Source organism: Equus quagga, chromosome 12, assembly GCF_021613505.1.
Source record: "Equus quagga isolate Etosha38 chromosome 12, UCLA_HA_Equagga_1.0, whole genome shotgun sequence".
Classification (NCBI taxonomy): Eukaryota; Metazoa; Chordata; class Mammalia; order Perissodactyla; family Equidae; genus Equus; species Equus quagga.
This window is the reverse complement of record NC_060278.1, coordinates 77,260,904-77,284,080: the sequence shown is the minus strand read 5'-3', so window position 1 is coordinate 77,284,080 and position 23,177 is coordinate 77,260,904. Positions and strand designations below refer to the sequence as shown.

General features: G+C 38.5%; 1 protein-coding gene across 1 annotated transcript in view; it reads left to right on the top strand.

The window, feature by feature from the left end:
- Positions 1–23,177, top strand: part of PLCB1 (phospholipase C beta 1) — a 666,959-nt gene that overhangs the window by 208,731 nt on the left and 435,051 nt on the right. The window contains exon 3 of the mRNA XM_046679966.1: positions 8,883–8,951. Within this exon, the coding sequence (XP_046535922.1) occupies positions 8,883–8,951 (69 nt within the window). The remainder of the gene's footprint in view (positions 1–8,882; positions 8,952–23,177) is intronic.

Genomic DNA, 23,177 nt, shown 5'->3' with positions numbered 1-23,177 from the left:
AGTCTGAAGAAGACTTTTCTCAAACAGTTTTATTATCAGTTCTCTCATTGCTTTTAGGCCTCTAATGGAGTTATTTCTAAAATGGATCTAGGTAGCCTGTCCAGCGTCCTATAGAATGTCCTGCAACAAATTCTAGCTGTTGTTAACTAGCCTTCTCTATGGGCAGCTGTTGCCTCCATTTAATATCTAGGACAGAAGTTCTCAAACTTTAGATTGCCTCTGAGTCACTCCAAAACTTAATTAAAATAGAAATTGCCAGGCCCCACCTCAGAGGTTCTGATTTAATAGGTTTAGGGTAGGACCTGAGAATTTGCATTTTTCACATATTGCAGGGCGATGCTGATGCTGATAACTAGTGGTCCAGGGACCACACTTTAAGAACCACTGGTCTAGGGAAATGAAAGAATTTGTGTTACATAAGCAGATAAGTGGTATGCTGAAATATTATATTAAGGTAAGATTAAGGGACTAGAAGCAGCTTGCACTACCAGATAAAAAAGCTTGGCTGTTCAGCCATAGCAAAATAGGTGTAAACCAGAGATAACATTTTAAATGATTTAAAGGGAAAATCTGGCTACATTTAAATCATCTGGACTTTTCAAGTGGAAACAGCTTGTTTGCCTGATTAATCTATATCATTTCCATATTTCTTTTCAAGAGACCTTTTATGGAGATCAGATTTTATGCTCACCACAAATATCCACAAAGATAGTTTTCAGCATTTATGAAACTATTTGCTGAATGATGGATGCTGTTTCTAGTTAATCTGATTAGCCTGGAATGAGGACTTTGGCTGAACACAGATGTAATAGAAAATTGTGACAGTGCAATCTTTATCATCGTAGTTAAAATTTTTTAAAAACTCTGAGTCCTTAACAAATGCAGTATCATTATTTGTCCATAAAAATGTGGTGAATTCCTCCAGGAGATGCCTGTTAATAAATAAGAATTGGAGAAATAAAACATATTGGTCGTAAACATCCAATATATTCTTGATTTTATTCATCTTTATAATATATATAAATTTTCCATGATTATGGAGCCCTTTTTCTCAATTTTTAAATAATGTCAATGAAATAAGGTTAAAATAAAGCCAGTTACTGGCATTTTAAATTTCACCAGTTTTTCATTCAACATTTATAAAAATTGCTAAAAGATATTTCCAGATATAATACATTCTAGAACCTTAGAATCATGTATGGCATTTTCCCCCCACTGTCATAGATGCATTAGGTTATAAATATATCAGGTCATAAACATAAATGCCAGTAGAATTAAGTTTTATTAATTTTGTGTCTTAATAAAGCTTTGGTGCTGTGGATAGAATTTTATGTTTAGCTGCATTAACTTTCAAATTAAGCAACTTTATTTTGCTGAGGAAGATTTGCCCTGAGATAAAGTCTGTTGCCAATCTTCCTCTTTTTACTTGAGGAAGATTTGCCCTGAGCTAACATCTGTGCCAGTCTTTTGTATGTGGGTCCCTGCCACAGCATGGCTGACAAGTGGTGTATCTCAACCCACGAACCCAGGCTGCTGAAGTGGAGTACACTGAACTTAACCATTAGACCACAGGGCTAGACCCCGTAACTTTTTGTTATTAATTGAATATATAAAAGTTTCTTAGGGAGCCAAAGAAGGAAATAAGAAGGAGGAAATTTGGCTGCATAACCAGGAGCTGAACTATCTTTCTGGTTATCTCCAAAGAAAAAATTAACGAGATATTTGCCAGTATACTTCACATTGCCTTGTGGGGATACAGCCTCCTAAAACTAGGGTTATAGTCTGTTTATCATGATACTTCTTCTTATATGTGAACAAAGATATGTTCTTTTTTCCATTTGTATTAGTCAGTTAATATTCCTGCTGTTTTATCAATACTGAAAAATAGTTCTTTAGGGGAAAAAAATAGGTCTGGGGGTATATGGACTCATTTTCTATCTTGTACTCAGGCTCAGTGATCGTGGGAAATTGATGTATTTTCTCTGGGATTCAGTTTCCTCATCAGCAGTCTCTCCCAGCTCCAAAAGTGTATGATTCCATTACAGTAATTTTTTCCTGTTGGATGTATTCAAAAAAGATCACAGTATTGCAGTCACTCTTATGCTGGGTAGAATGCCACAACATGTAAAATTTATTTACTTTCTTCTTAAATTAAATGAGAGTAGTGTATTATTTATCTGTGGCTGCATAACAAATTACCACAACCTCAGTGACTTAAAACAAGACACGTTTATTATCTCAAAGTTTCAGTGGATCAGGCTCTCACAGGCTGTGTTAAAGGTGTCTGTCGGGCTGTGTTCTCATCTGGAGCTGGAGTTCCTCTTCCAAGCTCATTCAGGGTGTCTCTGCAGTTCCATTCTACAGTTCTACAGTTTGTCAGTGTCAGGGGGCCTTCATGCTTAGAGGCCTCCCCTTTTCATAGGCAATACACAACATAGCCAGCAGCTTAGCATCTCTCCTGCTTCAAGTCTCTCACTTCTTCATCCTCTTTTGAAAGGCTTACCCAGGATCACTCTTTTTGGGTTAAATTTAAGTCATCTGATTGGAGACTTTAATTACACCTGCAAAAATCCCTTCACATTTGCCATATAAGGTGACAAAATCATGGGAGTGATTGCCCATCCCCTTTGCCATATTCTCTTGGTTAGAGACAAGTTGCAGGTCCTGACCATGCTCCATGGCAGGAGACTGCACAAAGGCATGGCTATCAGAGGCCAGACATCATGGTGGCCATCTTTGAACTTGGCTTTCTATAGTTAGGCAAAAAGTTGAGATTTGTGATTCAGTTGTACAACTGACCAACAGTTGTCATTTACCTTCTGTGTTACTTCTCTCATCTGCAAATTGGAGGAATATAATACTCATGTTACAGTGATGTTGCAAGGACTACTGAGATAATATATGCGAATTATCTCTTACAATTCTTGACACATTCTTGGTTCTCTATTGTTAATAGTTATGATTACTATGGCTACTGTTATTAATTACAATTCTTGACTTTGCCTCCTTTGGTGGTAGGAATCTTTAATCTCATCACAATAATTTTTCAGTTTTTATTTTATTGGCTTGAACTATTTCAGTAGTCACAATACAACCCATAACATACGAACCATCTCATTGCTTCTTCTCCATTTCAAGTGCTAGTCTTATTTTGCATTTAACTATGACACATAAAGGTGAAAATCAGTTTCCTCTAGAAGTCATCTCTCTTATTTTGGTTTCAAGGTTTTATGAAATATCTCCAGAGTACTGGATGTTCAGGTCCTTTTTCTTTGGTTTGTTTACATTCCATGTCTTCTTCTAGATGCTTCACCTATACATTTTTGTTTTTTCTACTAGGATCTTCTGCCTTTCACTAGGATCTTTTCCCTTTCCCTTGAAATGTTGCCAGCACAAGAGTTTGTATGCATGCAGTGCTCCTTGCTTACTAAGTGGAGATCTTAATTTAATATCTCAGTTGATTCAACAGCAGCCCAATGAGGAAGGTGTTGCTGGCATCTGCATCTCTGTTTGACAGACAAGGATATGAGGCACAGACATCTGTAGTAACTCGCTTAATATTGCACAGATTACAAATTATAATTCTAAGAGACAATATAAGGCTTCTGCCTTCTAGTTCTGTGACATTTGCACTATATTAAACCTAGGTTTGTTTAAATAAAGAAATCAGACGTATCGCCTTTCTCTTTTCTCTGCTGTGGTATTGAGGACCACACATCTCATTTCCATTTGTGTTCCTGACATGGGGGCGCCATTGCACTGTGGGGAAAAAAGACAAAAATCAAGGTGGGGGAACAAAGGGAACAGGAGACCAGGTGAGAAGAGTGCAGAGATTTTTTTTTTTTTGAGAGGTGCACTACACAGATTTTTTTCTCCCTCAGAAGTGGAATAACGTCAAAGCACAAAGAGTTGAGTCTATTTCATCTATTTCTTTTGAAATTAAAGTCTTTCATTAAAGGACTCTAAAATAGGTTTTTTTTAAACATTGGGCATGTTAGGGAGGTTTGGCAGTCGATAAGACATATTAGTGTCTTCCACTTTTGGTAAATAGAGGTTGAACAACTTAATGAATATACCACATGTGGAGGTATACATAGTCACCCCCACATGCCCAGCCATTAATATCTTCCCTGTGAAATGTTTATGACTGTAATTGCTGCTCTGATCGGTATATATATCGTGTGAACTTGAAGCATGTTATTATGTTGGATGACTAATGGAACTTGGTGACAATGCACAGAAATTGGTATGCTGGAAAAGAGTTGAGTTTTAAATTGTCTTCTTCCCTGGGTTTGCAGCGCATTTCATGGCTCATCTACCTCATAGTGTGCTGTGGCTGATGGATTGAAATCTTTCTGCTGAATAGCAAGCATCAGAGACAATTTGATCTTCCTTTATCTTGCATGTTTCAGTTTTCTCATCACTCATTCAAAAATATCAAAAATAAGTACTTAATTATTGTTAATTCACTTTTGTCCACAGAGACAAAGGGAGAAGGTACAGCCGATGACAATGCTTCAGTGGCTGTTTAGAAGTCCTAGGGATGTGGTCTCTAAGCTTTGCAGGGGGCCATTGTGTGCCTTGGAAATAAAAGGGGTTCTGTTAGTTCATTCTTTCAGGTAACCCACACGCCTTTGGGCACCCCAAGCCCCTTTCCGTTGTTGGATGGGCTTAGAGGTGAGAGAGAACAAACTTCCCTCTTTCACTTTTCTAAAGATGCCTCTGATTTTACTGAGTGTAACACAAAGGTAATATAGTACAGCATTTTCAACATACATAAAACAATTTCAATGATTGCTTGAATTTCTGAACAGAGACATTTACTTGTATAGAATAAAATTTAATGCTAAGGACACATTAGAATAAGAGTTGATGGCATTTATTATGCAATAGTTTTTCTTCAATAGATTTTAAGCCTAGATTATTCACCATTAGGCACCCTTTTGCATTCAGTAGGTGTAAAATTTTAATTCGACAGTTCCCTATAAAAGAAATGACAGTAATAGCTTCTTCATACAAAGTAATGTAACATATAAGTAATGTATAGTTTTATCCATCGTGTTCACCTAAAAAGGCTTATGATAACAACCCTATGAATGAATATATATCAGTACTTGTCAAAGTGTTGTCTGTGGACCAGCAACATCAGCATCTCCTGTGAGCTTATTAGAGATGCAGATTCTCAGGCCTGTACCAGTCCTGCTGACCCAGAAACTCTGGTGGATTGCACTGGCCAATCTGTGTTTTAACAAGCCTTCCAGGTGACTCTAAGGTTTAAGAGCCACTGGCATAAAAAGTACTATCATATTCATTTTATAAGTAATAAAATTAATGCATTATGTGGTAAAATGATTGGCCAAATACATGACTAGTTCATATTAGGGCCCTTACTCAAACCCAGGTTTTCTGCTTAAAAATCATATAACCTCACTCTCTTAAAGAAAAGAGGAAAGGAATAGTGAATTCCATAAAGTTGGAAAACAGTTACTCTTAAATTGAGAAGGGGACCATTTCACCGCTTTCTAATAATGAGAGTGGGTTGTTAAAACTATTAGCACAAGAAAATTAACCTAGAAAAAGTTTTAATGACACAAGTAACGTTTTTGTGTTCCTGTGTATTGGGTTCCTCATTTTCTTTTTAATGGAGGAGAGAATAGGAGGTAGTTAAACCCCAGAGGAGTGGCTGTTGCATGTTAATAGCAGGGAGAGACACTATTTTAATCATCGCTTTCCAACCAAAAGAGTCCAAGAGTCTGTGGACAGCTTTTCCACCTGGGTCTTTCCCACGCCACATTACCCATGTTGATAGTACCCTGTGGTGGTTTTCCTGCACACACAATTTTACACATGGGCGAGAGAAGTTTCTTAGGCGCTGCGGTATCAGAATGAATCCCCAGGGCAGCTGGCATTAACTACCCCTCTGTGTCTTGGAATGAACATTTCCTCTTGAGCTGAAAGTAGAAAACAGCGTCCATTATCTGAAATATAAAAGTCTCTATAATGATGCCAGCTCAGATCTAGTTCTTTGTGAACTCAGTTTGGACTCTCTGCGTAAAAACAAATAAGTAAAATTTAAGTCTATTGTTTTGTTCAACTGAGAGGAATTTCCTTGAATCGAAAATGTTGCTATAAAATTAGGTAAATGTATTGTGTATGTATGTGTGATTTTTATGCTGCATGTATGTAAAATGTCATGCAGCATATATAGAAAAATGCATCAGAAATAAATATCAGCATCTTATGAATAATTATAAAGAGGACACACATGTAATGACTAGTAAGTCTGGAATTGATTGAGCTAACTCTCCACGCAACTCGGCTGTGTGTCTCGAGTGACTTGTAGTTTTCTGCACACAATTCCTGCCTCCGTGCATTTGCACCTGCTGTTTCCTCTCCCTGGAATGCCCTCCTCCACCCACTATACAAAATTATAAGCCTGCAAACTCTTTCTCATCCTTGTGTACTGACTGAAAAGAGTCCATAGCCTTTTGTAGCCCACATCTTGCAGTGCACCTTGCAATGTCTCCTTTGGAGTATAATAATTGCATTTGTGCATGAGTTCCTCAAAACAGGTATCTGATCTTTGTATTTTTTTGGTGTCATTCCTCAGTATCTAGTCTGTGCCTGAAGCATTGCAGCATTCAGTATATAGTACTTGAGTGACTTAATGACTGGCATTTTCACTTGGATAAACCCCTCAAACCAAAGTCTCCAAGTTGTACTATCATTTTGCCCAAACTTTCTAGTCCAAGTGAGGAAGATGGAAACCCTAGAGCTGTTTATTGACTCCTCTCTTTCCTTTGGTCAATTCTACCTCCACAGTATCACACTCACCTTTCTTCCGAATACCTCTGCCTTCATTTGGTCTCCAGTCTCTCAGATCTGCCCTCGGTTCTGGTCTTCTAGATTAAACTTCCTTAAGCTGAGTTCTCTTCCTCTTTGTCCTCTTCCAACAAATACTTTGGTTGTCGTTGCTGTGGAGATAAAGAAACCTGGGCCAGATGCTTGCCCTCCTCATGTCTGAGGACTTTATTATGCATTTGCCTAAGTGAAGCGTTGAGTCCTGTGGTTGATAGCCTTCTCTTCTAACACTTATAACGTGACCTTCAGTATTGTGGATGGTGTGGCCTTAGGGCAAGCGTGGCTCTAGTTAATCTGTCCTGCAAGCTCCTGGCTGGGTTGCTACCTGTCACATCCCAGGGTCTGGGAGGATTTCCACAGAGTCACACTCAACAGGGAATGGGTTAAGGAATCCGCTAAAATGGGGAAAAGGAAACTTACAAGGCCAGGGTGAGCAAAAGAAGAGAAGACACTGTTGCCTGCCCTCCCTTCTACCCACAGAGAGCTGTTCTGGGGCCGGCTGTTCTGTTGGACCTGCTGTATGGGTTTGCATCCCAGTGGAGAGACTCTATCTCCTCTTTGACCCTTATCACACTGCAGTCATGAGATCAACTTTAGTCGCAGGAAAATAATCAGACCATTTTGCACCAAACGTTAGAAATCGGTGGCAGCTGTTTGAAGGAATTGTCTGGGAACTCCAGCGGCCAGTAACTGGGGATGTTGTGGCCTATGAGAAATTATAGCCACTCCTGTCCAGAGGGTTTATAAGCAGCTGAATTCCATGCCTGCATCCAACTGGCTCATTTTCTAGAAAATGTAGATTGGATGGCTGGAGTCCTGTTAAGACGACTCTGCTCATTGCACCACAGTCCCTCTGGCTGGTGATAGAGTCCACTAGATAACTTGGTGTCATATGTGTCACAAACCTCATGGCTCAGTGTCCTTAGCCAGACTTTCAGGGTCTCCATCCTTTTGCCCATATTCCTTTCTGGTGTCATCTCCCATGACTTTTTTTCATATATTAGTGCCTCAGCAATGAAATACTGAATGTCGTCCACGTGAATCCCCTTCCACACTGCTAGTATGCATTCTCTTGTGCTGTTCCTTTCTCCTGGATGCCTCTTTATCCCTCTCCTCCTCCTTATCCCTTCCCCTGCAATATTCTCCAGCTCTAAGTGTCTAAAGGCCGTGAACACCTCAAAGTTCTGCCATAACCTCAGGTCCTTTTTTGCCTGGATATTTTTGCTCATGTTATACCCTCCAACTGGGATGAACCCTCTTCCTCCTCATGTCTCCATGGGTTTTTCTCTCAGCCCCTAGGGGAAAAGCTATCTTTTCTCTGTTGAGCCCCCCATAGCAGTTAACTTTAAATTTAGCATTAACACGCTCTCCTTTGTCTTATGCATATACATTTCTTTACTCCCCTATTTGATGGCAAGTCCATCCAGAGAAGCTGTCCTAACTTATGTGTTTTGTACCCTAGAGTAACTTGCATATTTAGGTGTTCCATAATATATAGTGAATAAATGAAAAGATCAGGGCATATAGTATCTGTGCAAAAGGCTGGGTGTGGGGTATAGGAGGCAGATCCATCCTTTACCTTGGCCAGGTGAGCTGTGTATTCTGTGAGCTGATGGGAGCACCTCCTTCCACCTGTCCTTCCTAATACCCCACCCTACTCACACATCCTTATGTACACTCAGAATGACTCTCAGAATGATTTTTCAGCAAAGGAACAGGAAGGCCTGATTCGTCATGACTTAGGAATGGCTTGTAGGATAGACTGAGGATCCAACCACGCACATGACACTTTCAAAATGTTTTAAGATATGTATTAAATGTAGCAGTTAGCAGTTAGTTATCTTTTTGTTTCCATTCTGATTCATTTGATAAGCAATGTAAGAGGAAAAAATACCCCAATTGCAGAGAAATCTTCAGGCAGGTACCAAGATAATATTATTTTTAAAGGCGATGTTAATGATATAAAACAAAGAAAAGAGATCTGTGTGGATGCTCAATGATTTCACATTTTTGCCTTCCAGGAGACGGAGCTGTTAGATCTCAGCCTTGTCAAGGATGCCAGATGCGGGAAGCATGCCAAAGCTCCCAAGGTAGGAAGCCAAGCATTGCGCACGCACCAGATGCTGCCTTCATTATTTAGCTGTGTCATGGTATCAATTAATTGCCCCCACTAAAAGTTTCTCTGTTGGAGATGTTGTAAAACACCATCAAGCAGCCAGTCCTTCCAGAAGCCCGTATGCCCTAAAAACTTCCACTTTTGTTAAAAGATGGAAACGATGAGCAGATATATAGACCGTTGGACATATGGATTGCTTGTGCCCACTAATTTTATTTTTGTTTGAAAAAAAAAATTAACAATGCCAAAGTTGCCAGGTAATTCTAAATAGTTAAAATGTGCTTGATGTTATTTGAAAAATTCCTTGAGCCTCAAAAGCACACGTGAACTAAACTTTTAGACGTGATAAACAAGACCTTATAGCTCAAATGCTTTGCAATTGGAATCATTCCATCCATGACGCCAGAGGGTATAAAGTCTTCTTTATGCAAATTTTACTAGTGAAGACAGGCTGACTTTGGGATCAGTTGTGTGGAATGTTGATTTGTTTGGATTTGAAAACTTGCTGAAGAAATATTCAAAGCAGTGTTTGCAGTTTATGTATTTATTTTTTGAAGATTACTTAAAAATGTTAAGTAAAGAACATACTTTTTTTAACTTTGATTATTTAGTAGATTATAGTAGAGGATGTGTTGACTTGCCATCAAAGCGGGAAACTACTCTTTATTGTATTTAAATTTTAGTGCTTTAAATACTTCCTTTCTAGCAGAGATGATATTGGCACTTGGGAAGAACAGGTGGAACTCTTGCCTCTTTCCATAATTGGTATGAAACTAGCCATTTTCTATTTGAGTATCTGCCTGCAACTTTTGTTTTATTCTTTAAAGGACAAAATACTTTCTTTGACATCAAAAATGATCTGTTGCTGTGGAGATGCAGGAAGAAAAAGAGTCACCTGGAATGACGACTCTTCAGCTACAGAGCAGTGCAGTAGTTGCTGGCAAATTCTACCGCAAAGCAAATACCCAACACTGCTTTTATTGCTGAAAGGGTTAAAGCGATTTACAGGAAAATGTAAAAAAGAACAAGAAAAATCAGAATTATTTTCAAGAAGTTTACTTGAAGTGTTTCGTGTGAAAGCAGTCTATTCTTTACATTCATATCTTAGTAATATAATGGAATTTCAATAGTTTGGTTTTTCAGTTTCTTATCAGGCTTATCATCATTAATGCTTTGTTGATGCTTCAAAATTGTTCACAGTTTTCAGTGCAGGAAAGAATATTTTTTCTTCTTCTTCTCCCAACATTTCAGCCAAGTTTCATCTAAACCTCTTAGTTCCAAGAACTGTATTGGTAACATAGTAATAAGCTTTGTCTTTTAATGCGTTTATTGGCCTAATTTAAAATTTCATTATCAATATTGGCTAAAGCCAGTTGCCTACACTATCTCAGACCCCTTTTGTTTCCAGGCATCAGGAGTCAAAGTCAATTCCTCTGCCACATGCAGAGTTTCTTTCAAGCTTGGATCTTTCTCTTTTATTGTGGTATGCAGCCTGCTTATCAGTTAGGTGTTTCATTTATGGATGCGGTTTGATAAATGTCCATTGAATGTTGATAAATGAACAGAACTGGGGTCTGTATTGTGCTCAGCTGATAAATCACTATTAGATCCTAAAATGCTTCTCTTGAGGACAGACTTCGACGCTCACAATGCTCTTGCTTTTACTGCTTTCTCCATCAAAGATTGCTGTCTCTGTGGGTTATCTATGTTCTTGGCTTTCTAAAAAAGATGCCATTCCATTTCCTTGCTGCTGTTCAAGAACCTCAACACACTGTAATATTTTCAAAGCCTGGTTCTGTTGCATATTACCTGTGTGAGCTTCCTGAGACTCAGACTTCTTCCTCATCAGCTAAATTGATGATGATTATAGTAATAATAATAATAAGTACTTCATAGTAGTCCTGTAAGAATTACATGAAATAATTCATTAACAAACCTTTAGCAAAGGAGTTCTCAAATTTAACTGCTTGTGTAATCACCCAGAGAGCTTTAAAAAATGCTGGTGCCTGTTCCCTGCTTTCAGAGATTCTAGTGACACAAAAAAATCTAATTGATATAAGTGTGGCATGGACATCAGGATTTTGAAAAGCAAATTTGCAGCAAACTTTGAACAGCACTGCCTTACCTTATCGTTTCTATATAATAAGCACTCACTAAATATTAGCCACTCTTTTTGGTATTATCATTGTTATTTTTACATTTATTATGATTAAAAATTTCAAGTCAGATTTGCAGGTAGTCAGTTTTCATTCCCGTCACTTAATTTGGAAAAGTTTATATTATAAAGAGATAGGAGGAGGGATGGGCTGAAAGGGATTCTGTGGATTGACAGGCAAGAAAGAAGTGGATATTGATGTCAGCTTAAAATCTTTAAGTTGCATAAGAAACCCCCAGCTCAAACTGAATAAATAAAAGATAATTAATTAAAAATTATTGGAATGTATTGAAAATTTCAGTGGAAGTGTGGGGTTCAGGTGGAGTCTCATTCAGCTGCTCAAAAAAATGTCACCAAGGAATAGGGGCCTCTTTCTCTCACTGATCTGGCTTCCAAGGTGCTGGAAGGGAATCCTTCCCCATCCTGAGGATCCCCATCGTGGCCGTCCTCTGAGTGCCATCCCTGGCAGCTCCTGGCTTCCCCACATGACAGCAATTCTATGTGGCAGGGACCAAAAGCGTGACTATCTTCCTCTCAAGTATTTCAGAATGATTGCAGTATAACCACCTCACAGAAGGAGGTGTATGACCCGGAGGAGGAAAACTAAGCAAGAGGAGACCATTGAGTTGACTAGACAGAAAGCATCGTGACTAAGAGTAGAGGATTAGAAAGTGTAAAGATATTAGTATGGAGTGAGAAAAACTTAGAAACTTAGTACAGAAAGGCAATGTAACATGAAGACAGATTGAGTGGAAGACTTTCTGCGTGGTTTATAGGCCATAAAGGAAGAAAGAACATGTGTGGAGCAGCAGAAATTATTTATCAAAATACCCAGACACCCCCCCAAATATTTGTCTGTGTTTTCATATTATTTTTGTTTTTTGCAGCATCTCATTACATAAAAATTTATGATCTGGTTGAAGATGAACTGTTTTCTCTGCCCGCTGTGATTTGAAATAACATTTATAGGAATTGGAAAAGCTTCTATGTGTTGCCCTGTTAATGAATTTTAAATGTTGACTCCTAACACATTATGTGCAATTTCAGATCTGCTTTTCAGTATACAACCTTTGTTCAAGTTACCAGTTTTGAAATTTGTCACTGGAGGGAAATTGGGAGATTTTTATCCAAATGTAAAACTAACAGAAAAAAACATCTGATCCTTTGAAATCTAAAATGTATTTATGTTTCCTCTCTGGTTCCCTCCCTCCCTCCCTCCCTCCCTCCCTGGTTTATGAAGTGCATGTAAAGTGCAAGGTGTTGTGGTATATACATCTTATCTAGGCTGTATACGCACACTCTCTGGATCTTCATTTCAAAGGATCTTTACTTTTAAAAAGCGTGTTTAGGGGCCAGCCCTATGGCCAAGAGGTTAAGTTCGCGCGCTCCACTGCAGCGGCCCAGGGTTTTACCGGTTCGGATCCTAGGCACGGATATGGCACTGCTCATCAGGCACGATGAGGCCGCATCCCACATGCCACAACTAGAAGGACCCACAACTAAAAAATATACAACTATGTACTGGGGGGATTTGGGGGAGAAAAAGCAGGAAAAAAAAAAGAGTGTTTATCACTGGTGTTTCTGATCTATTAGTGGTTTCTGACCCAGCAGACCAATTTAGTGGCTCATGTACAGCATTAATAAAATGAAATAGGCCTGTCTAGAATGGAAAATAATCTGTGTCTTGTGCAAAGCACATTGTTTTGTGAAACTTTTTTTGTGTACGTGAGTGCATGTGCTTGGTCACCATAAAAGTGTATTTTTTACTATGAGCTGTGTCAGAAAGTTTTCAAAAATAGTGCTGAAAAAGATAGTTTCTTTATCCTCAGGATTCTTAGGAAGTATTTCACCCTTAGCCAGCCGTGGTGATCCAGTGGTTAAGACTGGGCACTCTCACGCTGTGGCCCAGGTTCTTTCGCTGTCAGGGAACCACACTGCATCTGTCCGTTTTTATACTGTGGCAGCTGCACGTTGCTGTGATGCTGAAAGCTATGCCCCTGGTATTTCAAATACCAGCAGGGTCACCCATGGTGGACAGGTTTCAGTGGAGCTTCCAGATTAAGACAGACTAGGAAGAAGGACCTGGCCGCCCATCTCCAACCCTATGAATAGCAGCGGAGCATTGTCTGTTAGTGCTGGAAGGTGAGAGGATGGTGCAAAAAGACCAGGCAGGATCCCACTCTGCTGTCCACAGGGTCACTAGGAGTCTGAATCAATTTGACAGCAAAAATTTCATCCTTAGGTGTATTGAAAAGTAGATGGGATTAGAAAGGTGGAGATGTGGGTTTGGGTGGCAGCCCTGCCATTAGCGAGTTTAGGGAGGTTGTTCGTACTGTTTGTGCCTCTACTTTCTCATCTGTGAAATGGAGAGTAGGAAGGGGCACATGATTTTAGTTGTGTAAGTTCTGTTAACCTTTTTTATTTTTTAGAAGGTAGATTTATTTTTTTTTCTCCCCAAAGCCCCAGTATATAGTTGTACATCCTAGTTGCAAGTCGTTCTAGTTCTTCTATGTGGGATGCTGTCACAGCATAGCGTGATGAGCAGTGTGTAGGTCCACGTCCAGGATCTGAACTGGTGAACACTGGGCCGCTGCAGCGGAGCACGCAAACTTAACCACTCGGCCATAGGCCAGCCCTCTGTCAACCCTTGATTCCAACTTTTAAAATGAGAAGTTAATCAAGCCAAGGCATTCCATCTTACAGCTTATAACACTGATGTCCAGCAAGTTTACATAACCTAAAACTTCTTACCTGGATCATAGCAAATCAGGTGAACTTAAAGAAAATCAGGTCACATTTTAACCAAGATATGATGCTCTGCAAACACAAAGAAAAGAAAGGAAGACTTATGTCCAACCTTGTTCGTGGCTTCTCAAAAGCAGTTCTGGGATTGCCTTGGACTCCAGAGGGAGCGACACCATGGTTACAGAGGCTCACCCAGGTTTTAGTGTATGAAAACTCCATGCTGCCGACATTCAACTTTCAGTGATGCTTGTGGCGATATCATTGAAAAATATTTCTCTTGTTTTACATTCAAACTGTGTTTGGTGCAAAGAAACCTCCTTCATGAGCTTAGCTGGCAATTAGCCAGTTCCTTCTATAGGCAAAGGGAAGTTTATTTCAGATGTGCGGTGCTAATTTGAATACAGATTCCTTGTAAATATCCAGGTCACAATTAAATTATGTGTAGTATATAATATCACCAGAATCACATAAGGTAGAGTAAAATTAAATTTTTTAAATTGATTAGGTTTTGTTTTCCTAATCGTCATATAAAAATGATGGCTTTTAGGGGGCCGGCCCCATGGCCAAGGGGTGAAGTTCATGAGCTCCACTTTGATGGCCTGGGGTTCGCCAGTTCAGATCCTGGGCACAGACCTACACACCGCTCATCAAGCCATACTAAGGCGGAGTTCCACATACAAGACCTAGAATGACTTGCAACTAAGGATATACAATTATTTACTGGGGCTTTAGGGAGAAAACAAAAAAAGAAGATTGGCAACAGATGTTAGCTCAGGGCCAATCTTTCTCACCCAAAAAAGCCCACAAAAGAGGCCAGGGATGCTGTTTAGAAAAAAAAAAAATGATGGCTTTTAAATTTCATTCTTTATTGATTTGGCAAATAGTCATTGAGTGCTGCCTATTTCTGCCAGGCACTGTTCTAGGCATTGGGAAAACAGCAATGAACAACAAAGATAAACAACTCTGCTCTCATATGATGCTCTGTTTAGGAGTGGGGAACTGGTGGTGCTGGTTAACAGCCTTTCAGAAAAAAAAAGAAAGAAAAATCCCTCATTTGTTGTGTTTTCTGATTTCCTTTGGGTAAATATTCTCAACCTGGTGGGCTTCAAGCCACAATCTGACATCATTGAATGCAGAGTCGGAAAGCAACGTATGCCACAGCCTCTAGCCCCTTGAGCAGGCTCCAGCACCCTTCTGGGTGGGGGAAACAGATAACAGATAAGTCTCACTGAGACAAATAAAATGGGACAGGAGGCCATACGCCGTGAGTGGTAAAGAGGCTCACTGTTTTATAGAGCCATACAGGAGTAAGTTCTCTTGATAAGAGGAGGTCATATAAGCAGAGACATGAACTAAGGGCGGGAGGAGCATTCCAGGCAGAGGGCACAACACAGCAAGAGCAAAGCCCTAAGGTAGGAACATGAATGGCATATTTGAAGAATAACAAGGAGGCCAATATGGCTACAGTGGAGTGCAAGAAAGAAAGGATGATGAAGTCAGAGAGGTAGCCAGGGGTCACATTATTCTGGGTTTCATAGGCCATGCTAATGATTTTGTCCTTTCTTCTGAGAGAAATGCAAAAGGATCTGAAAGTTCTGAGCAGAGGAACGACAAGATCTGACTTAGCTTTTAAAAGCATCACTGGCCAGTGTTGAGAGTAGACCACTGGGGACAAAGGTAGAAGCAGGAAGACCAACTAAATGGCTATTGCAAATATCCTGTGCAGTGTTGATGATGATTTTGACCAAGAGGTGTAGAAAAAACATCAGAATCTGAATGTGTTTTGAAGGTGGAACTGTAGGATTTGTTAATGCATTGGCTATGACACATGAGAAAAAGGAAGGATTCAAGAACAACTCTCAGTGTTTTGACCTGGGAAAGTGGGAGAATTGAGTTGCCATGTCTTGAGATGGCAAGGAAGATGAACAATTAAACAAAAAAAAATCCAATTTGGTTTTTGGATATCTAAAGTTTAAGATATCTATTAGACTTCTACCTGATGATGTCATATTTGAATTCACAAATCTGGAGGTCAGGGGAAATGTTGGCCATGGAGTTATGACTTTAATTATTTAAGGCTCAGAGCCATGTGTGGTCCCCTAAGGAATGTAGGTATAAAGAAAGAGGCCTGATGTCTGAACTCTGGGACCTCCAGCATTTAGACTTTGAGAAGATAGGAAGGAAGCAGCAAAAGAGACTGAAAATGATATATTGCCAAAAAGATTGAAAGCAGAGACCTCAAACAGATACTTGTACACCCATGTTTATAGTGGCATTACTCACACTAGCCAAAAGGTAGAAACAAGCCAAATGTCCACCAATAGATAAATGGATATACAAAATATGGCCTATATATGCACAATCAAATATTATTCAGCCTTAAAAAGGAATGAAATTTTGACACAGGTCACAACATGGATAAACCTTGAAGACGTTATGCTAATGAAATAAGCCGGACACAAAAGGACACACGTTGTATGATTCTACTTGTGTGAGGTATCTAGAGAAGTCAAACTCATAGAGCCAGAAAGTAGAGTGGCAGTTTCCAGGGGCCAGAAGCCATGGGGAATAGAAAGTTATTATTTAATGGGTATGCAATTTCAGTTTGATAAGATTAAAAGTTCTGGAGATGAATGATGGTGATGGTTGCACAACAAGACAATATAAATTTACTTAATGTCCCTAAACTATACACTTGAAAAATCATCAAAATGGCCAATTTTATGGTATGTATGTTTTACCATAATTTTAAAAAAAGGAAGAGACTGACAAGGAGCAGTCAGTGAGGAGGATGAAGAACCGGAAGACAGCATGTTCTGGACACCTAAAGAAGTATTTCAAGAAGGGGGGAGTAGTCATTTGGGTAAAAGGGTGGAATTTCCTTCTAGTTTTTTTTTTTCCACTTTTGCACACTTTACTGAAGATATTTTATATATGCTTTAAATTTTTTTCCCTGTATCGTTCAGCGTTTCCTGCTAATATTCCAAATAGGCTATTTATTTAAGGGTTGTCAAATCTCAAATAGCTCGTCATAGAATCTGGATGCCAATATATGAATCTCATAATGAGCTGTTATTTGGATGTTATACAGCAGTGGTTTCAATGAATCATCCATGAGGCCTGGAGTTGAAATTAGTGCTTTATTTATTGTCCCTCTTTGCTGATGATAAGCTATTTCCCTGACTTTGTACAGATTTCACCATCGTGTGAAGCCACAGTCATAAAATTTGATGTAGATATTTGAGGTTTAGGAAAGAAGAAGAAAACCCTTTACGCAACAAAATAAAGATTTCTCTCTTTTTCACTCAATTGCTAAGGAGATCGACCTTTGGCCCGGATTCTTGGTTCCAACTATTTCTTAATTTACCTGACATGGTGCAATAGTTGTTGTCGTTGATGTTGTTTTGTCATTTTGTTTCCATAAATGTGTGTTTATTTGCATCTTTACTAAATGGAGAAAAATAGGGCTAAAAAATCACAGAATTATCCGTGTGTATGTAATGGTTTTGACAGGTATTCACATTTATCTCCAGATGTAAATTATATGGCATAGTTCCTTTTTTATGTTCATTAAATTCCATAGATGTCAGCGGTTTCCTTGGAAACAAAAACCTTTATATAACTAGTCAAAGATTTGGTAGCAGAAATATCAGGATGCTGAGGGGCTTAAGGAATAGTTCCCTTGGTAGATATTTGCATTTAAAACTCTTCTGCCTGTTCCCTCTGCCCGTCACCCTCATGGCCATTCCATAGTGAACAGCAGAAGATTTTTAAAGCTGCCTTTAAAGTACAGAATATCTTCTCTAATGGTTAAAAGCTTTTTACTTTCTAAAAAGCAATGGCAGATAGGCAAAGTCTTTTCTGCGATGTTGGTGTAAATTCTCAAATTTGAGAAGGGGTTGCTATATTTCTTATCAACAATTAAATTTGAACATTTGAGCAAGCCTACAGTACCCAATATATATGTGTGCCCATCTGTACAATACAGTGAACTGAACACGCATATGGCTAAGTTAAAGATTCTATAGTTTTTATAACAGCAAGCATCTCTTAGTACACTACTGCCAAAGAATTCAAAATGCCCTTGAAGGTTGTGGAGGGGGAAGCGAGAGGTCACTGTTCTGCCAAGGGGTGAAAGCAGGTGAAAGACATGGCGGCCAGGAGAGTTGTCTTTGTGGGCCAGAGTAGACCCCTTGTTGACACCAGTATTAGTAACCCGAGTTAACTAAACCTTAGGCCTTTCCAGAAAGTTGTGACTCATTTTATCTTTGCTTCTACCTGGTGTCATTTCAGTCTAAACCCAATTTGTTCTACAGGCAATGGTACAGAGTTGCCTTTTGGAAACATGTATCAATTTTACTTCTTTCAAGTGCAGTAATACGCCATCTTGTGGAGATAACTGATATTAATTTCTTAAATTAATTCTTCATAGTGTACTGCGCTCTACGCCAGTGTTTTCAAACTTTGGGTCTAATATAGAGCTATGAGAAACACTTGGGGAGCTTTTAAAATATCCATGTCTAGGCCACACCCATGTCAATTAAATCAAAATGTCTGGCGTGAGGCTCAATCGCTGGTATTTTCTTTAAAGCCCCCCAGAGATTCCTGTGTTCAGCTAAGCTTGAGAACTATTAATCTAAGAGAAAAGAGTACCAGCTTAAGTGGATGGTTTTTCTTTTTACACAGTGAAGTACTGAGAATTTTCCTACAACATTCATTTGTCAAAAGGACCAGTTTTCAGTCTAGACTTCCTTACACTTGACCGGCTGTACTTAACATAAAGAAAAGTGTGCCAAAGTTCCTGTATAAGTGTTCTCCAGCCACCATAACCAAATACCACAGACCAGATGGCTTAAACAACAGAAATTTATTTACTCACAATTCTGGAGGCTGGAATTCTGAATCAAGGTGTCAGCACGGTGATTGTCTTCTGACGGTTCTCTCCTTGGCGTGTAGATGGCCGTCTTTTCCCTTTGTCCTCACATGGTCCTCCTGTACCTATCAGTGTCCTAATTTCCTCTTTTCTTGTAAGGACGCCAGTCATATTGGACTAGGGCCCACTCTAATGACCTCATTTTAATTGAATTACCTATTTAAAGACCTTATCCCCAAATAATACACTCGCACTCTGAAGGGGGTTAGGAATTCAACATATGAATTTTAGGGGGACACACTCGAGCCCAAAACAGTATTTCTTTATTATATTACAAAAGATTATTTCACAATTGCTCTAATATAGATAAGTAGATTTTTTTCTTAAGATCAGTATGATGGTCAAAGGGGATAGAAATGTATAGCTGGAATCATTCGAGAAAAAGACGTTGTTTTTGCAGAAGGCCTTTGTTACAGAATATGTTATTTTTGTATCATCAGCACATTCTTACTCGTTCTTGTCTACCCCAGAGCACACAACGTGTGTCTTTACACATTTTAAGTGCCTAATACAGAGTAGTCATTAAGTATACAAGCTCTCGGATCAGCTGGCCAAGGCTCAAAGCCAACTACTAGGTAGATAACTCAGGAAATTATTCCACATCTCTGAGGCTTAGTTTCCCCATCTGAATTATGGAAATAATCTCCATGCTTATCTTATCTGGTTGCTGTCAAGACTCAATGATAAAATGCATGTAAAGCGCTTAACACAACTCTCATGTCCATTGTATATGTTAAATACATTTTAGCTATCGTCATTAATGAATTTCAGTAAGTAAATAAAATGTATAATTGATGTTTATGTGATGTGTTGTAAAATGAGTTAGAGTTGCATAATTTACCTATTTACAGTAGAATTCCATGTACTGCTGTGGACTGCTTTACATGAGAATTTTATACTTTTGTAGCTCTGGTACTTGAACCTACCTATGAAAATCTATTTCTCATATATAAACTGTAGAAAAACGAACTTGAAGCATATTTATCTTTGCAGCCAAATACCTGCCTGCAGAGGACCATCACAGCAACCCATTGTACTAAGACTTACAGTTCTTATTTAGAAAACTGTCTAAATTTGCAGATAGTTAAATGGAGGTCTCGAAAATGAAAATAATTTTAGGGCAATTTACTTTCAGTTAAGAACAGTTAAGGACATATTGGTGTCTTTTTCTGTACTATGAAGCTGTTGAAATGAAAATCTGAAAGCAAAATCTGGAGCACTATTTTGAAATGGAAGAACAAGATTTAGGGTCAAAGAGACCCAGATTCAAATTCCAGGGCACATATCAACTGGGAGATGCCAGGAAGGTTTCTTAGTTTCTTAGTAGGAGTGATAATACCTCCTGGATAGGGTTGTCTGCTGAGTTGGATGATGGTTGGTAACAAGACACAAATCATAATGTAGGACACACTTTAGGAGCTCACTCATTGCTACTTAACTCCCTACCTGCCCTAGGTTCACTTTTTGGTTTATTCTTCTTAGCACTCAGTGAGTCTGATAGATAATTAAGCATAGTATATATTACTCGAACTGCTTTCTGGTTGGAGATTTGGTTCTAAAGTAATTTGGCATGTAATTTGACACGTGGTCCAATGGGGAAGAGACTGGAATGTAATTCGACACGTGATGTAAGAGGATTAAAAATCCACGGAATGAAAGTGATACTTATGTCTACTGTGGAGCTATTGTGAGAATTAAATGATGTACAAACCTGAAAGGGCTTTGCCACCCATAATGGTAACATTAATTTGGTAGAGTGGAAGGAACTTTATGTACTAGAAATTCATTTTTATCATCTTCCAATGAAAAATGGCTGAAAATTCCTTCCATTTACCACAAACGCATGAAATGCTACATTGCAGACTTTGGAGGTGATACCTGACACACAGTAAGTATTTTCAGGGATGAAAGAATACTTTTACCGAAGTTTTTTCTCTTTCTTGAATGTGAACACAATTAACATTCTTAGCTGTCTAAAATGTGAAATTTCAAGTACCCAAAGAAATCACATTGATCTTATGTAAAAAGTGGCATCTCAAAGTCAAAATAATGTAGTAAAATATTTGCTACTTGACAGATCTTTGTTAATGGCTGAAATAAAGTTTTCTAAGACTACTGAAATTAATATCCCGAGAGATTTCTAGGAGATGAAATAACCTACCTAATTAAGCAGAATAATTGTTGGTATTTAACTATGAGACGGGATCATTGGATCTAACAAGTCAGAAAATTCACCTTTTGGTCTCATACCAACACGTTTTCTCCGTGCCTTTTGGTACTTCCTCATCCAGATGTTTCTTGACATTTTAATTTGTATCCAAGTACTAACCAATTTCAGGTAAGACTAGTGGGGCTGGAAGAAGAATATGCTGATCGCTGTCAGCCATGAAGGGATGTAACCCTGTGAAGATTCGCTTTTTTTCCTCTCAGGGACAAAGAATACTTTTTAAAAAACAATTAATTAATATTTCTCCAAATGAGTTTCTTGGAACGCTTGCAGGTGTTCCGAGATCAAAAGTGTTGTCTTGTCAAATAGGTTTGGAGATGCTCAGTTTCTTCATTACAGGACTTCTCAGAGCCTTTGGTGTGTTGGACACATGGATTGGGGCCATTTTCCATTCTTTTTGGAAAATGGGCCTCGTTGTCAAGCGCCTATCACGCGACTAATGTTCTGCTGAATTCAATTTGGTAAACGTTTCCATAGTCCGTTCTTATGAAGTTAATCGCACTTCATATCGGGACTGGAATACCAATTTAAGAATGATGCTTGTTTCCACAATAGTGCAGATACCTAATGAAAGAAGTTTAAAGACCAAGTTCTTTGTTGATCTAAACCAGAAAAGTCTTTCTTGAGGTAAAAATCCCTTGATAATACACAGTTGAATTTTTATCTTGTATTATACATAGATTGATTTAAATTTTAAGCATTATTAGCATTACACCCCTCCCTTTATTTTTTTTTTCAAATTTAGACTGTGGCTTATGACAGAAAGTCATCAGCATTGCCAATGTATCATTCAAAACACAAGAATTTCCTTTATTTACACAGTAGCTGGACTGTAGTTTGGCATTTAGGCCAACTTAATGCACAGTGAACCACAGGGCGGGATTCCAGGTCTTTCTGTGATCAGTTTCCTATGGCTTTACATCTTATCCCCTGTGTAAAATTGATACCACTTGGATTCTTGGTAGGATCTGAACTCAAGATAAAGCTTGAATTGAGGTTAAATTGAAAATAAGTAGAAATTGCTTAGGGAGCAATAATTTTTTAAAGCTGTATCCTCTTCCTGGTTCCCTTATAGGTGTGTTTGTGTGTGTGTGTGTGTGTGTGTGCGCGCGTGCGAGCACCCATGGAGAAGTTTGTTGATTCGCTTGGTCACAGGAGGTGACTTTAATGCCCTGAAAGTGATACTTTAACTCTGTAACCTCATGTTGAGGGGGCAGCAGTGGTCAAGAGGCCCCACCGGCGTGTGTCGCCTCAGTCAGTGGCTTAACTTCTCCCTGTCTCGATTTCTTCATCCATAAAATAAAGTTCATAATACTGTTTCTCAGGGTTGTTGTGAGGATTCAAGGCCACAAAACCTGTTTCATAGTGGGGGCTCCGTAAGCGGTAGCTGTGTTATCCCTAACGCCAAAGGTCATTTGCGCATCCATTTAATAGACTTGAAGTCAGGGTCACTATTTGACAAAGTAGACTCTGCTGCGTCAGCCAGAGTCTCAGTGTTTTCCTTTAGGTCCTTACATTTGCCATCTATTTTATGGAGGCTTCTCACTCTCTGGCCAAGTTTTCACTTTTAGTGATATCTTGAATAACCTTTTTTTTAAAAAGCTTTGTGCATTATTCATATTTCAAAAATACTAAGAAAATATTTAAATTTTTAAGTTAAACATTTCCTTAGTAGAAGATTTCAGAATTTGTAATATCTGGTTAAAAATTGCCCAACATAATTTTTGTTTTTACAAATATTAATTAAAAATTAAATTTTATTGCTTCTAGTTGAAATTGTCATTTTGTATCTATGTATGAATTACATTTGCTTTCACCCTTACAATACCTTAGTGTGAATTTAATAAGAGTTAATAAAGAAGTTTCATGGATTGGGACACATATAATCAATCTGGGAAATTAACTATTGACTTGATTATTTTTGCTGTAGGTAAATCTCTATGGTCAAAAATAGGGGTTAAAGAGAGAGAGTTATTTTATTTCGGGGGACTCAAAACATGCTTCTGTATTAATCAATTTCCATGTGTGCAATTTTGTTTGAAGATTAAAGATTATTTAGAAGGCGTTATCTACATATTTTTACTTACAAATATGGATCCCAGATGAAAATCTAAATAAAATTAATTTAAGGTTTCATATT